The sequence below is a fragment of the Onychostruthus taczanowskii genome, unplaced genomic scaffold, assembly GCF_017590055.1.
Source record: "Onychostruthus taczanowskii isolate IOZ18803 unplaced genomic scaffold, ASM1759005v1 scaffold46, whole genome shotgun sequence".
NCBI lineage: Eukaryota > Metazoa > Chordata > Aves > Passeriformes > Passeridae > Onychostruthus > Onychostruthus taczanowskii.
The window spans coordinates 157,222-173,567 of record NW_024502125.1 but is presented as its reverse complement, the minus strand read 5'-3'; the positions used below and the strand labels follow the sequence as shown (position 1 = coordinate 173,567).

Genomic DNA, 16,346 nt, shown 5'->3' with positions numbered 1-16,346 from the left:
GGCCTATCAGCATGGCTCCAAAATGGGCTTCATACAAGATTAGGACAACTGCCTGCACGGTCGTGTTTTTTTAAAAGCAAGCTGATACCAAAGGGGTCAACTTGAAGAAAACAAAAAAAAAAATAAAATACCTAGTAACTACTGTGAACTGTGAGGATTAGCATTATATATTATACAATTCAAGAGGATAGTCATTCTTACACGCTGTGTCCATTTTAAGCATAGGAAATTAAATGGAAAAATACTACAACAGTTCCAGTTACAGACAACTGTGCAATCTGGTAGATCAAATTACATGTCCAGAACTTAGGTTTTAATTTTATGAACTACCTTATGGACAGCTGAACACCAATATACAGAAATATCAACAACAGCAGACATCTGAGAACCTAATGATGTAAATGGTTACATCTTCACCTGTGCATCAAACACAGACCATTTTCAGAGAAATTCAAGCCTACAGTTTTGCTCTCTGGATGGTAAAACTACAGCTCTCCCTTACACAAAAATGATGATGAAGCTTGAAGTACAGGCACCATACATATTTTATTGACACAGATTTCTTCAGTTTTGACTCTATTAATTCAGCTGACAACAGTGTAGTAATTTGAAAAAAGTTCTTCTCCTTGCTTGATGTCTCTCAGAGTGACAAGGACTACGCACCTCAAGTGGCTGTAAAAGAAGCAAAACATGTCAAAGTGAAATTATATTTTCTTTGAATTGTTTTCAATTCTTCATTTCAAGAAGCTAACCAGTGGCCTCATCCATATTAGTTTTGAGTAATACGCATAATGCAGGGCAGGGAACATGGGAAAACAACACTGGAATACAGACAGCAATATAAGGAAAACCAATATAATTTAAAAACCAACAGCCTATGTGGGTATGAAAGAAGTGTTTCCACTCATTTGTTTCACACAATCATTCAGTGATGAAAAGAATTAGTCAAGACTGCAAGAGACACACTTACTCAGACAGGAACAGAAGCTACAGCAAAGTTCATGCAGCAGAAGCCACTCCTGTGGAAACACCTGTCCACAGGTGCCAGCTGGCTAAAGTGTCTCTCCTAAGGCCTACCACCACCCAGGAATACGGCTCCTAGCTGCACCAGAGACCTGCTGCCATCTGCAGATGGGTCAACTGTCACAGAATCACGAGGTTGGAAAAGACCTTTAAGACCATTGAGTCCAATCCATGCCCTAACGCCTCAACTGAACGATGGCACCGAGTGCCACATCCAGTCTTTTTTTTTAAATATCCAGGGATGGTGACTCCACCACCTCCCCGGTCAAACCATACCAGTACTATTCCATTTATCACCCTTTCAGTGAAAAACTTTTTCCTAACATCCAACCTGTATTTCCCTTGGCACAGCTTAAGACTGTCCTCTGGTTCTGTCAGTTGCTGCCTGGTGAAAGAGACCGACCCCCACCTGACTACAGCCACCTTTCAGGGAGTTGTAGAGACTGATAAACTGAATCTCCTTTTCTGCAGGCTAAACACCCCCAGTTCCCTCAGTCAGCTGAAAACAGGGGCTGGCAGCCCGTTCCTCACAGAGAAATGTAGAAACCCACCTCTCTGAACTTCCTTTTAGTGAATGACTATGCCCTAAAACTGAAGTATGTATTCTGGGAAGGAGAGCACATGCTTTGTGTACTGATGAACCAGGAAGTGGAAAACGGCATCAACTCAAGTCTCCACTACTCAAAATTTAGTGTGAGGCCATTTTGAAACATATTGAAACAACAAGGTAAATAAGTACTGAGAACTGTTTCTAGAAGCCATATAATCTATGTTGTCAGTATGAAACAAGCACCTAGAAGCAGATGGGATCTTTTGTCTCGTGTCAGCACTTTGGGAGAAATGATGACCAGAAGACCATATTTTTTGGACAGATTCCAAGCAAGAGCAAAATTCCCCCTTCCTGAAGCAGTCCCATAGTTTATGTGCTTTCACACTTCAAGTACAGTATCCAGGTTTCCTGAGAATTTAGTCTTACTGTGTATTTTATTAGCACTACTAAATTATCTAGAGATTCCAAGTGCACCTTTAACCTTCACTCAAGAAGCTCTAAGTTTAATCAGAAAAGCCGTTTTTCCAGTATGCACCACTACTTTCTCCAATGTCAGAGTACTTAAGTAACTCCAGAATTATACTATAAGTTCAGATGATCTACTCTAAAATTCCTATACATCCTTGAAATTAAAAGGATTATCTGAGAAATATTTTCAAGTGTTCTAATTTCTGAAAAAAGGTGGACTTTCAAGTCATGAACAGGATGTTGTAATTTTACTAATTGTACTGTAACTATATGCCCTTATATTGCACAGTACTTCACACTGTATTGTCTCAATACAATTTTAGGTTTCTTCTTGCAAATTCATCTGCTTATTTGTCACATAAGCAGAAGAGATGGAGAACAGAGTAAGAAGCCTAAATTTGAATTATCTCAGAAGGGCTTTGGTCAAGGCTGAAACTGATTTGAGATATGTACTGAAAATCCTCAGCACTGTAATACAAAGCACAACTACTGCTTTATGGGATTCAGTAGAATTGCACTATAGTGCAACACTGCTTGTAAAAGTATCTTCAGATACACTGATTTCATGTGTGAAAATGAGGAAAAAAAATTAGTCTCGTAATTAAAATTAGTCTATTCAGAGAGGTAACTCTCCCATACAGTTACACACTTCTTGTGCAACTCATCTTCATATGGTTTGTTATTTTTCAACCATGTCTGTCTTTTCTTTACACATGCAGTATGCTTTGTATAATACAAATCTACGAGCTCTTTCATTTGCTGCCAACCTCTCTATATCATGGCTGTAGACGATGTTTGGAAGATATTGTTTCAATTCTACTGGAAAATGTCCTGGCACATCGAACTCTTGATAACACACGTTTGCTGCTTTTTCTAGGAATAAAAAAAAAGTTATTAGATAGAGCTTAAGAGATGTGTAAAAACATCAAATGTGCTGCTATAGAAGAACCAGATGCTTCACCAAGACTGAAAACCATTCCTCTGCTGGGAGGTACTGCACTCCTCTGAAGGCCTATTTTGAATTACACGAGGTTCGCAATCATGTACAGGAGGTTTGCCCAGTTATCAACATGTCAGCGAAGAGGCACATCTTGTTTAGTGCCAGGGGTAGCTTACAGTGCTGCTAATAGTTCCAAATACACAGTGTTTGCTTTTACAATTAAAAAAATTGGAAAATGTTTTTGCCTGGTGGCAAAACATGTCAGAAATACAGGCAGGGAGAAAATCACCTCTTACACAGACATCACCTGGAAGAAACAGTTTCATGGGACACCCCTGTACCTCTGTGCCAATCCCCAGTTTGCTCATCCAGCAACCTTTCTGAATGCTACTTGGAGGCAGAGAATCTTCAGCACAATGCAGGCTATGAAAGCCACTTAGAAGCTGAGTATGGTATCAATTCAATTCTCTGTAGTACAACTGTTCCTGTGAGTTACTTAAGACCAACAGTGACACAGAATAAGTAGTTCCCTTCTTCAGGTCCAACAAGTGCGATTACAACAACAGTTTCCTAGATTTTGTGCATAAATGTAAGTCTAAAAAAGGTCTTACAGTTCAAAGTGAGCAGTGATAGAATCTTAATGTACATGTCACTGTGTATAGTTTTCTCATGAAGCCTCCTGGAACAATACTGGAGAAGTTGATCTGCAACTCTAAACTGTCTTGGTGGTACTTTGCCAGATATCCTTTCCCACCACCTCACTTTTGGGTGTGTGCCTTTCATTCACATACCAGGAGGGAAAGTGGGGCATCAGTGAGAAAAGAAAAAGAACATTTGAAATGTTGCTGCAGGGAAGGATTCTAACATTCAGCTGTGACAAAAAACCTCAGAAAAGTTTTACTACCTAAGTGCTTGTTTTAAACAGCACTACTGCCCCCCAGATCAATTTCCTATTCTCTGTGTCACCTTCAAAATAATTTGTATTCATAAAGCCAAACTCATACTTGGAAAATTTACCTGGCTACTTACCACGTGAGCAGTTGTTGACATACTGTCCCACTGCCAGTGGGTTTTGCAGGGTGGCTGTGAGCCAGCTCTCATCACTCATTTGAAAAGGGCCAAGTTGATCTCTTCTGTTGCAAGACCTGAAATGCCCGACAGCATTAGTGTGGGTCACGGCTCCTTCGTCTAACAGGATATCTTACCTCCTCTGTACGAATGGCCACAGTCACTGCATAAACTTAAGAGCTGCCCAACCCACATGGGGTGGAGGGCATGTGCATAGACCAACAGCTCCCATTACTCTGTGATGTCCTTCAGACTCTGGTGGAAGAACCTGCACAAAACTACCACACACTCTTCCACAAACCAACATCTCATGTTGCCATTATAGACCTTTCACTCATCTCTTAAAATGCAAAGACTCATTACAATATTAGCTTTCAACTCATTCTAGAAATTAAAATCTGGTATTAGTGGGTATTACTATTCAAACTAGCTATTATTTTATATCAACCTCCTAGTTCTTTTCACATCATATTTAAACACAAATTGCATTTTAAGGTAAATAACCAGTTAGCTGTGTCAGGGGAAGTTCAGACTGGACATTACGAAAAGATTCTCCACTGAGAGGGTGGCCAGTCACAGGGCTCCTCTAGGGAATGGCCACAGCACCAAATCTGTCACAGTTCAAGGAACACGTGTGTGATGGTCCTAGTCACATGGTTCAGTTTTAGGTAGTCTCACAAGGAGCAGGGACTTGGACTTAATGAAGTAAGCAGGTCTGAGTAACAGCTCAGAAACATTTCAATACTTTTACACTACATCCTGCTCTAGTACAATTATTTTCTGTACAGGAAAGTCTCTGCATCAAAATGCATCTCACTGATGTTACAGGTGAAGACACAAGTACATAATGGATCACATCCAACATCTCTCATCCCTGTGCTGTTTGTATTATGAGCAATGCACAGGTGGATGACAATCTTGTACAACTCAGGGTAAGAAACAAGGTACTAAAATGAGGAGTACCCCTGTTTTAAATCAGATGAGTGATAATTCTCTATTTCTTCTGCTTACCTGTACACTGATCTTGACAGTCCTTTATCGTTCCCATCAATAAGGACACCATCAATGCACCTAAAAATAAAGGGATTGCCAAGGGACTGGAAAAAGATGGGCTCATGCTTTCTGTATACTGTACCTGTTGCAAGACAGATATTATTTCAAAAGAAAGTAAGTTAACTGTCAGAATGGGCCTTCAGCCCCCTCCACACAGAAACTCAAAGGAGAGACAGTGGGTAGGACAGAAGTCCCCTCTCACTAAGTGACACTGACATCTGTAAACCTACAAGCTTTCAGACACAACTTTTTGTGTAAAAAATCCCATCTCAACTAAATGAGCTGATATATTACAAAGAGAGATGCCCCACAGAAAATCATAGAAGACCTGAACCAAATATGCTTGGGAGAGGTGGATGAAGCCTTACATCCAACTAGCGTGCTTCAGAGATGAAAACATCAGGTCATACTGTGTTCAGGAAAACACAGGTTAAGATACTAAGTTGTTTTATTACTACTACATCAGGACTCTGAAAAACACACACAGATTCAGCAAAGAATCTGAAACACCTCTCTCCATTACTACAGGGATTTTGTTTGGTCCAGGAGATGAAAAATGACAAACCCAGAAAAAAATATTTCAGTAGGCTGTTTCCCAAATCTGAGGAGAGGATTTAACCTGCCAAGACTTCCAAGCAGAGAAAAGCAACCGGCAAGCTGACTGGCTTGCCAATTTTCATGAAATCGTTGTCCTGCATCCCTCACACCCACTACATCTTCAGCACTTCACTGCAGAAATCCTGCACTGCAATCTCACAAGGAGCCAGGCAAAGGCCCCAGGCAGGCTGCAGTCCCTGTACACAGGTCCCTTGCCCAGCCTGGCAGGTCCTTACCCTGAGAAGGCATTTCAACAGCCCATCCTCTTGTTTTGCCAGAAAAGCTGTCACAGGAGACTCTGAATGAGCCTATGCTCACATCTAGTATGTGCCTGAAATTTGAAGTGAGCTGTGAAAGTGGCAGGCTGTCACTTAACAACCAGTCAGTTCACGAGTAATCAATGGCAATGGGCAGGCACTGCAAAAAGTGCACTCCACTGTCCAGTGAATGCTGGGACTGCTCCTGATGCTGCATCGCTGGCACAAGCCAGAGACCACAGGGGATGATTCTGCTGGCAGATGAAACAGAAACAAACCCAAAGCAACTCAGCAGAGCTGCTAGCTTGACCATACTGATAGAATTACAAACCTTTTTGAGAAATGTATGCAAATACAGTTCCAAGAAATAAGGAAGACAGAAGTATTGATTTTTCCAAACACACTTCATGGAACAAAGTTCTGCTAAATGAAGGTTTTATTTTCATTCTCCATTTTGTCCTTCTGTACTTTGAAGAAGCTCATGCAATTGTCTACTGACCTGAGTGGAGATCTCAAACCTCATTTTTCAAATCCTGAACCAAAATGGAAACCCCAAGGAATTAAACTGTTCTGTTAATCTACTTTAAATTTCTCCTGTGCACTTACATTTAAAGGATCTGGAACAGGTTTTACAGCTGCAGGAAAATCAGGCTTTAAGTACTAAAATTTTTTTATAAACAAAATTATCCTTCCCAATATTGTTTTTTGTATTTCCAAAATAACTCTAGATAGTTTATAAATATTTTCACACAGCCTAACCAGCGATTTTGTTAAGGAATGACAGAAAGAAAAAACCCATAGAATAAAAATTAGTGTAGATCTTTGGCATTCCACGATCAGATGGTTACAAGTCCTATCAAACTTAATCAAAAATAAGAACGCTCCATTACCAGGATACATGGACACAACCGTCCCTTTCGGAACAAAACCTCTGGTAACAAAGACTCCAGTTCCAGCAGACACCAGCGAACTCCGCTCTCTGCTAACAGTGAACCCAAGCGTGTTAAACAAAACTTCCTCAGGACTAAACACCTGCTGACCCTGATGGTTACAAGAATTTACTTCTGACCGCTTCTGCTCCACAGTAAGTAATTCCAGATATTGACACTTGACTTCTGGAAGCAAGGCCAGAATATCTGCTTGTCTACTGAAGTCATTTATGAACAGAGCTTTAAATGTTTTCAGCAGTGTTTCAAAAACATCTTCATCAGCAATAATTTTGTCTTGAGAGCTTTCAGGAACATATCGAAGGGTCCTGTAAAGAAAACAAAATTTTAAAATAAGAAGCATATGTTACCTTTTTTTTTCTAAATAGAAAAGAGCCATTTTGCAGCACCAGTAACTTTGATACACTTGTTGTTTTAGAAAACCCCAAGCTTTTTTCATGCTTGCTCAAGCTAAAGCCACTGTTAAAACACTAAAAGAGTGTTTAATAAAAACTGGTACCTGTTCTACTATAAATCATCATCTCTGAGTATTTACCACAAGTAGGTTAAACCCTACTGAGCTCTTAATTTAAAAAAGCACTAAAACCAAAATTATCATGTTTATTTAAAAAAATACAAACAGCTCATTACACTTTAAATGAGGCATGACAAATATTGCATGGGCAAGGAAGGTTTTAATTTAGTTACTTGTTTTAATTTTGTTACTTACAAGCATGTCGTAACAAGTTAAATTCAAACGCTACTTTTACGATTGAAGTAGGGCATACACATCTTACCAACAATAAATTATTTTTCTTATCCTTTCTATCTATCTATCTATCTTCAACGTTAAATACCATTTTAAGGTGTCTGACTAAGAATTTTATGACAGCCGAGGGGAGACCAATGCTGAAGCACTTCTGAGTGTCAAACCCGAGTGAGCTCCTGCGGCGCCCCAGACCATCCCGACGAGGGGCAGCGGGGTCTGGGCTGGCGCCCGGGGCATTTCTCCGCGCCTCACCTGCGCTGGCGGCGGAGGTTGAGGGCGAGCCAGGGCACGAAGCGGTACTTGTAGGAGCGCCAGCGCCGCCGCAGCTCCCGCAGCATGGCGACCTCAGCCTCACGGCCCCGGCCCCGCCCCCCTGCCGAGCCGCGCCCGCGCAAACGGGAACAACCAATCCGCGCTCCGGACACACGCCGGCGCGTTTGTGTCCTGGACTGCCATTGGCTGCGAGCCGCCGGCGGGCGCCGAGCGGCGGCTGGGCCGTGAGGGGAAGCTGCGAGAGCCGAGGGCGCGGGCCCGGGTCTAGCTCCGCGCCGCCGGTAAGGAGGCGCAATACCCAGAACCGGGAAAGCTGCAGACACCGGGAATGAAAACGCATAGCTCCTGGGTGGGCACTTACATATGGAAATACACACAGTTCTCTTGGAACAATGCTACGTTGCTCCTTCTGTGTTGTACTGAACAATCCCAAAAGACAAGATCAGATGAAAAGGTGGTTTAAAAATTATCTAGAAGCGGCCGTTAAAGACCACTCCTTACTCTGTCAGATCACCTCTCCAAAATCATCCAGTGCCTGCTTCTAGCGATGCTAAGGGCTGTTAGTGCCTCAGATAGTCACGGAACTAATTAGGTTGGAAAAGACCTCTCAGATCGAGTCCAACCTATGACCAAACACCACAGTGAGTATCACTGTTCAATCTCCCCTTAAACATCTCCAGGGACAGCGACTCCACCACCTCCCCGGCCAGCCCATTCCGACGTCTAATCATCCTCCCTGTGAAGAAATTCCTCCTAATATCCAACCTGAACTTCCCTCGCAGCACTTAAGGCCACATCCTCACATCCTGTTTCCCGGGAGAAGAGGCCGACCCGCGCCTGGCTCCAACATCCTTTCAGGCAGGTCACATCTGAATTTCTTTCTCTCCAGGCTGAGCCCATCCCCACCCCCACCCGAGCTCCCTCAGCTGCTCCTCCTAAGATTTGTCCTCCAGAGTTGTGATCCATGTCATAAAAAGAGTGGCTCAGTTATAGACGTGAGCCTTGTTACACTCTGTCCACAGTTTTAGCCAGTATGTGGCTGTGGTAACGAGGAGACATGCGTTGTACTTTGTAGCATCATAAGCTACTGCAGATTTAAAGGTGCTTCCCACTGACTGATGTACAGCAAGCAGCAGCATCGGAGTACACAGATTGAAGGATTATACTACAAATCATGAGCACTTACAAACAGGGGCATAACCCTTTTGGTGCCACATTCTACCATCACTTATCTCTAAGCTAATTTAAAAAAACTCTAGTGAGGAAAACAATCACTCAGCAATTGGTCTTCAGAAATTAGCAATGGTCCCCAAATAATTCTCTACAAACCACCAGAGGTGTAAAGATAAGGGTACTGTTACCATTTTTGGCCACTGTTGTCCTTTGGCTGCTTGGATACCCAGTTTCATTAAATTTAAATCTTTGGATGCTGCTCATCTTCAGTTTTAGTTTAACACTGCTAATTGTTACATTTGCCCAATTATCCCATCATAAAAGAAACCCAATGAAATGAAATGTAGCAGCAATTTTAATTAAGTAGCTTAAAATATATAAAATTGAATACACTTGAAATATTGACAATATAATTTGGTTAAAATAAGGGATAATTAGGTTCTTATAATAGCATAGAAGCAAAAATAACCGCGTGGGGTAGCGCAGGGTACGGAGGGCAGGGCTTGACCCCTGTCACCTCACGGCCAAGCTTGCCAAGCCAAAATTCCCTTTTATGCTGTATGTCATTATTATCTCCTCCCATTTTTGATTTGTCACACTTGTATCTCTGCCCTCATTTCCACCTTTACCACGCATGCTCCACCATTTTCAGGTGGTTGCACCACTCTTTGGGGGTCATCCCTGATGAAGGCCTCTCCTCTTCCTCAGTGTCCTTTGATTCACCTTTTCAATTACACATGCACACCAAGCTGGTATAATGTAAGCCAAAGCTAGTATCATACAAGCCAATATTATGTTTTAGCATCAAAGCAATAAATCTCACATAATTAGCATTTTCCTGGATGTACAACCAAATTTTCCTCTCTTCCAAATAAATTTAGTAATAGTTATCTCTTGCTTCTTCCTGTTCTGAACATCTGCAGGAGAAGGGGGGAGAGCGCCTCCTCTCCCTTTCTTTCTTGGCATTACACCTTTAACTGTTTTATTATTTCCAAGTATTAATTACTGTATCAATATTGATTACTGTTTCAATTTTGTCAGCATGAATTACACCTATTTATTACACATTAAACTGGGAAAAAAGAACACATATGTATGTATTTTACTTTATTTGGAAAGCAGTTTAAAAAATACAGAGCATTTGAGAATTTGTTGTGGAGTAAACAGAGAAATCAGACATTTAAAACACTCTAAGGGGTTACAGTCCTTCCTCTGGACCTGAAATTTTGGCAAGGGTTTGGGAAATTTGAGACAGGCCCACCAAAGCAATGTAACTATCAGAATTAACTTACCATCTCAGAGCTTTACAAATTCTTAAAGTTGTGCCTTGATTTATTCCACAATCGCTTCAATTCCACTGTTGGCCTGCCTCATCTTTTCCAAGAACAGGAGCTTAGTGCAGAGCTAGTGCCGAACTGAAGAAATTGAAAGAAACTGCAGGAAAAGGCACAGTGGCTGTCACAAAGTGCTTCCTGCCATCTCCTGGCCTTCCTCGGTAATTACAGGGAAGAAAGGTCTCACATAAAGACTTGCAACTCTGGTTTCAGCAGCCATGTGCTATAACCACAAAACAGCAGACATGTTCCCCACGTCACATGCATACCGTGGCTCTTAAAAGTAAGGCAGTGACAGGTCACTAAGGAAGACTAAGCAATGAGTGAAAATTTAGTAAGGGAAATAGAGAACTTTGGGAGGTGGGCTGACTGCCATGCACACAAGTTGCCCACTTTCATGTGATGAAAGGACATATGTGACATTCCAACATGTTCTGGAGGCACTCCTTAGCATCGAGAGAGAACTTGCAAAGATGAAATGCCATCAGACTTCAACCTATGACCAACAGGCAGAAATGTGGTTTTATTCTCACTGGAGAAGTCACACCAGGCATGGAGCTTACCCTTTCCCTGTGCAAGAACTGAACATGCCCTGTGCACATACTTGCCTCCCTAAGTAGGTGTCTTTGAAGTTTACTGTCATCTGCTGGGCACCAGTGATTTCTGCCATCCCTCGTTCCTAAAAAGGAGACTGCAACATCACAAGTAGGACACAGTACTGTAGGATTCAGAACTTCTACAGGAAATCAGATACATTACAGTAAGTTTATCTCCTACTTAATCCCTGCCATGTATTTTCCTTTCCGACATTTCAGGTAGTACATTTTTCTGATTTGAGAAATCAGGTATTAGAATTTATTTGAAGATTTCTGCTGCCAGTTTTTTCTGAATTGATACACTTGTATCTATCTGCAGAAAGTCTCATGCCTAATAAAAATAATAAAAACTGCAGTCCTTTGAAATACAGAATTTATAGTCACAAGAAAGCCTACAGTTGAAATCTGTTTCCATAAAAAATTATTAATTTTTAAAATTTAAAAAATACCTGCAGAAACACAAGAACTGAAACAAGCTCTAGCTTTGCAACGTATGGATTGCCTGAATAATAAAAGGCTTATGTTTGCTATTAAAATCTTAACCAAAAGAATTATTTCACCAGAAACATAAAACAACAGATTGACTTCCAACACACTTCAATGGTTCTAGAACTGACTTAACCAGCTCACTTGAACAGATAATTGTTACCTTTGCAGCAATGCAAAATTTAGACAATTTCTGGCTTGAAGGCATAATCAAGTGAGATTTGTAGGTAACAGTGCTGTCACATGACAAGTTCCTTTCTTTATCATTAATTTTTTAAAAAATTAGTCTGTGTTGCTGCCCTTTATTAGAAAATAAGTCTTGATATAGCAAGTGTATGAAATTGTGTATGAACAGTGAAGTGTACCAGAAATATTTTATTTCCATCAGTAAAAGGAATGTGTTTGTCTTACAGTAAGCAAAGGACAAAGTTTGTTCAAAAACTTTTATTTACTATAAAGACAAAAACCACCAAAATACGTACAAATTATACTATATAAAATTGGTTCAATGGGGTAAAAACTTTTAATTAAAATATCTTGATATATTTAAAATAACAAAGGATACAATGAAGCCAAATTTCTTAACCCAGAGATTTCTGTAAAATTTGCTTGCACAGTAAGGTGCTAATAGAAGTTAGCCCTTAAGCCCTGGAAGTCTTAGGAATCAGTCACATAGCAAATATAATTTCATTGTGAAAGTGAACTTTGGTAGAAGAAACTCTATAGGACACCTGAGGTAGTAGAAACTGGAATAAACAGCAGTAGACGTTATTTACAACTTAAGTACCAAATAACATTAAGAACACGAAAAATAATTACACAATACAATTTTCAGTCCAGCTTTGATCCAAAGAAAATAAGAATATTACATCACATATCCATTTTAAAAACACCACAATTACCAGCAAGCCGAGGGAAATGCAAACTCAAACAAACGCATTTGGACACCTAAGAGGCAGTTTGAGTTTGAAATGTGGTAGGCATGGTGATCTACATAGTAATACTGATTAGCTGAGGTTCATCAGTTTACACAGTTTACATTTCTGCCAGAAACAGTATTAATCTGAAAACTGATCTTCCAGTACATGAATTGGCAAGAGTGCATCCTTTAAAGCTTGCACATAGGAAAGACTTGGAAACAATCTTATTAGAATGAGAAATTCTAAAGTGGTCAAAAAAATGTCAAGTACAAAACAGAGCTACCAAACTTCACATTTCGGTATTATCTTTTTAACTCTTCAAAGTCTGCCAATCTTCAAAAACAAAGGAATGTATAATTTCCAAAAGAAACATATTCACAACTAATGACATGGTTTGTTGTTTTTTTTTTTTTTTTTTTATTAGTATGAGCACTATCATTCATGTAAACTTATCTTTAAGATGTCTTGCTTCCAATTTGTATTATACACTTTTAAGGTACTATAGCTTATTTAGTTTGTCCTGAGTCTTTGAAAATAACCAATTCTATTTGAGTCCAACAATCCAACTGGCTTCTGAAGAGTTATAACATGAACAGTATTTTTTTCAAAATGGATTAAACACAATCATTATTAGATTAAAAAAGATCCCCATTTTTTAAAAAAGCAAAAGAAAAAGCTGCCATTTTCCTTCAGAATTACATGCATCAGAATCTAAAAACCTGCCTTTAAAATAATTTTAAAAACCTGTTTAAAAAAAACCCCCACATCTCCTAAAAACCAACAAGTTTTGCACTAAAGGTGAAGCTTTACTTCACATTTTACTTTATCTTGATCTTCAAGTCCAAGTTTGTTTGTTGTTAAAATAAATACCTTTCTTATGGTAATATTCTTAACATTTTCAAATTAAATTACCACTAATGGCTACAGTAAATAGATGATGTACGGCAGAAGGAAAACAGCAGGTAAAACTTGTTATCAGTAGAGAATGTAACCTCAGTTTCTTTACACAAAGAATGAGATTTGCTCATTTGGCACCTGCTCACACTGAAGTACATGCCAAAGTCTCCCATAAAAATTTTAATGGAAGCGGGGTTTGGGGGGCCCTTGACATGAAACTTCTCTACACGATTTGCCAGAAGAAACTGCTATATGAAAAAAAAGGCTCAACTTCTAGCATGGTTCAGACTAAGTTGCTTTATACAGAACAATCTTGTTTATTAAATAACCTACACTATCAGAGCCTTCAACATATCCTTGTTGAAGGTGGCATTTTATCCCAGATTTCCAGCAAATCTGGTTTTAAACTCTTGTGTCAGGAAAATATTCCATGACACAGCTTGCATCTTTTTTTCTAAAGACTATTTTAAAATATCCCCTTTTCATGAAAGTTAAAAATACAAAGAAAACAAACTTTGATTTCAAAAGAAATTACATGGCCAGCAGTAAATGCACAGTGAACCATGAGTGCCTGCTCTTACTTTACAGGAAGGCAAATGCTTTTTTTAAAGTTTCCATCAATATTTGGATTTGTTACTCAGAGAGCATCAGGTAATTAAAAGGGACAGATACAGAATGTCCTTTTAACCAGTATTGAAAACTTACTAATTGCAGAGCATCTACATGTGAAATTGAACAGTGATTGCAATACTAAAATAGATCTAGAGCCTCTCAGCTTCTAATAGTGCTGAAACAGTGCTCTAAATTAAATAAAAATCACTTACCTGCTAAATAATCATGCAGATTTAAGGAAAAATGTTTTTATGTTAACATAGAGCCAGATGTTTGAAAAGGCACAGTTTACAAATCTCTGCATGAATTGTCAAATGTTGCATACTGAGCTTAGGTAAAGATCTTGATTTGTCAATCACATACTTAGGTAGGGTCCTCCACTGGCCTTATGTTCTTAATGTAAATATCATTAAGGCCAGCAGAATAATATCATTTGCTGCACATAACTGCACTGCAAGACAGTTACTGTATATTCAGTAGCATTTTCTTCAGTATTTCAGCCTTACAAATAAGTAGCTACCATGTAGTACGGAAGACTGGGTGTTTCAGCAGCTCCCTTGAAGGTGGTCTGTCCTGAGGTTGAAGTTCTAAACACCGAAGAGTCACATCTTTCAAGCCTGGAGACAGATGTGTAGGGATTGATGGAGCAGTAGTTGCACTAGCAATCTGAACAAGGGGAAATAACTTTTTAGAAATCAGTGATTATGGCCCCTCTCCTAGCCCACAAACATTCCACAAACTGATCATTTCAGCTGATGAGTTAGATTTATGAACTCTTCTCCATTCAGCATGTTTCCTACCGCAATTCGAAGATTACATTACTACTTTCAGTTTATTGTCCTTATGCCTATTGCTTTTTAGTTTGACTCCTTCCTGATACTTTTCTCTAAAAGTTCTCCTCACAGCAAGATCTTGCAGTGATCATCTCACAGCAGGCCACAGAAAAAGCTCATACAGCACACATACGGACATTCTTTAGTGTACTAGCTGCCTTCACTGTTAACTGGCATGAGTCACCATGGAGAGAGATTAAGCTGAGCGATGTTACACTACAAGAAGTAAACTGGGTGTGCTTTCTTGCACTGCCTTTACTGTATTTCTGCTACTACCCAAATGCAAATATTTCTCAGAAAAACACAGATCCCTCCTAACCAAATTAATTTTCATTTTATCTAGCTGGATTAAAGCAGGATGACTGGGAACACTAGGGTGGCATCACCAGATTCACAGTGATGCAGAACCAAGACAATTACATCTCTTAGCACCAATGATTTTACTTAGAACATATCTGAATACTGCTGTTAAATGTCTGTTTTCTGCAAATACTTCCTTCACTTGCACCAGTATTTTCTTCATTCATACCTACAGTTCAACTGGACCTTTAGAATTAAATATAACTAACTGATTTTAGTATGAAACATGAATGCCAAGATGAATGATCTAGCAAGCAAAGGAAGGGGCAAAAAATCATATACAGCATGGCATAATGGAAAATATCTTTCAGCAAGATCTGATCATGGAACATTAGGCTTTTAAAGAAGGAGCTTCCCCACTGTGAAATGTGAATACCTGCACAAATGGTTTATGGAAGAAAGAGCTTCTGTATTTTACATGATTGTAAGAAAAAGTTAACATCCCAATCTTCTGCCGAATTTACGATCACTCTATTCCTAATTTTTTTTTTAGCTTGTTACACTATATTTTTATATCTTAGATTAGACATTTCTGAGCAACCTGGTCTGCTGGAAGGTGCCCCAGAACATGGTGGGGAAGGTAGAACCAGATAATCTTTAAGGTCCTTTCCAAAACCATTCTATAATGACTCTGAATATAATGTATTAGTATCTTTTTTACTGGTATCAGTTTCTTTGTTTTTTTTTTTTTTAAGAAGCAAGTATGATTATACTGGTACCAGTATTGCTTCTGTTCTAACAGCTCCAACATAAAAAAAACCCAATTGCAACAATCCCTGCTACATGCACACTTTTCTAAAATTCACATCGCTGTGTACAAGATTACTTGTCATCTTTTGTAGTATATTTGTAATAACAAAATACCTTACCTTAAATATCAGAGCAAGATGATTGGAGTGTTTCTCTGCATTCCAAGGAGGTTTAGCACAAGCCATTTCTATGACAACACAGCCAACACTCCACACATCACAGCTCCTTCCATATTGCTGACCTCTCAGGACCTGAACAGACAGACATCAAAAATCAGATTATACAATTCAAAGTCTCTTAGCTCTAAGTAATTTAGAAGTAAACCTCAACATATCATCGAAAAAGTGTATTCTGATTAACATTTCAGGCTAAGAGAGTGACCAGTGATGTAAATGCCACAAGACTTACACAGGTCTAGAGATCTAGTAAATAAAATACTTGAGCAAGTGGCAAGCAAAGTA

At 39.4% G+C, this 16,346-nt stretch overlaps 2 protein-coding genes across 3 annotated transcripts in view; both read right to left on the bottom strand.

The window, feature by feature from the left end:
* Nucleotides 1–527: 527 nt before the first annotated feature.
* On the bottom strand, nt 528–8,015 carry SETD9 (SET domain containing 9). The gene is made up of 6 exons (XM_041414712.1): nt 7,904–8,015; nt 6,847–7,211; nt 5,061–5,184; nt 4,011–4,126; nt 2,809–2,914; nt 528–672 (listed from the first exon to the last, which is right to left on the bottom strand). The coding sequence occupies exons 1-6, from the start codon at nt 7,987–7,989 to the stop codon at nt 585–587; spliced, it is 885 nt and encodes a 294-aa protein (XP_041270646.1). The 5' UTR covers nt 7,990–8,015; the 3' UTR covers nt 528–584.
* Nucleotides 8,016–11,948: 3,933 nt separating this feature from the next.
* MAP3K1 (mitogen-activated protein kinase kinase kinase 1) overlaps nt 11,949–16,346 on the bottom strand; it is a 58,594-nt gene continuing 54,196 nt past the window's right edge. For both annotated transcript variants that reach the window (XM_041414667.1, XM_041414666.1), the window contains exons 19-20: nt 16,005–16,136; nt 11,949–14,608 (exon numbers count right to left, since the gene is read on the bottom strand). In XM_041414667.1, coding sequence (XP_041270601.1) covers nt 14,459–14,608; nt 16,005–16,136 — 282 coding nt within the window. In that variant the 3' untranslated portion in view covers nt 11,949–14,458. The remainder of the gene's footprint in view (nt 14,609–16,004; nt 16,137–16,346) is intronic.

Coding starts and splice junctions, on each gene's coding strand:
- SETD9 (XM_041414712.1), bottom strand. CDS start 7,989: ATGCTGCGGGAGCTGCGGCGGCGCTGGCGCTCCTACAAGTACCGCTTC. Junction 5,185..6,846: donor GGTTGTGTCCATGTATCCTG/GTAATGGAGCGT, acceptor GTCTTGCAACAG/GTACAGTATACAGAAAGCAT. Junction 2,915..4,010: donor TGTCAACAACTGCTCACGTG/GTAAGTAGCCAG, acceptor TTTTATTCCTAG/AAAAAGCAGCAAACGTGTGT.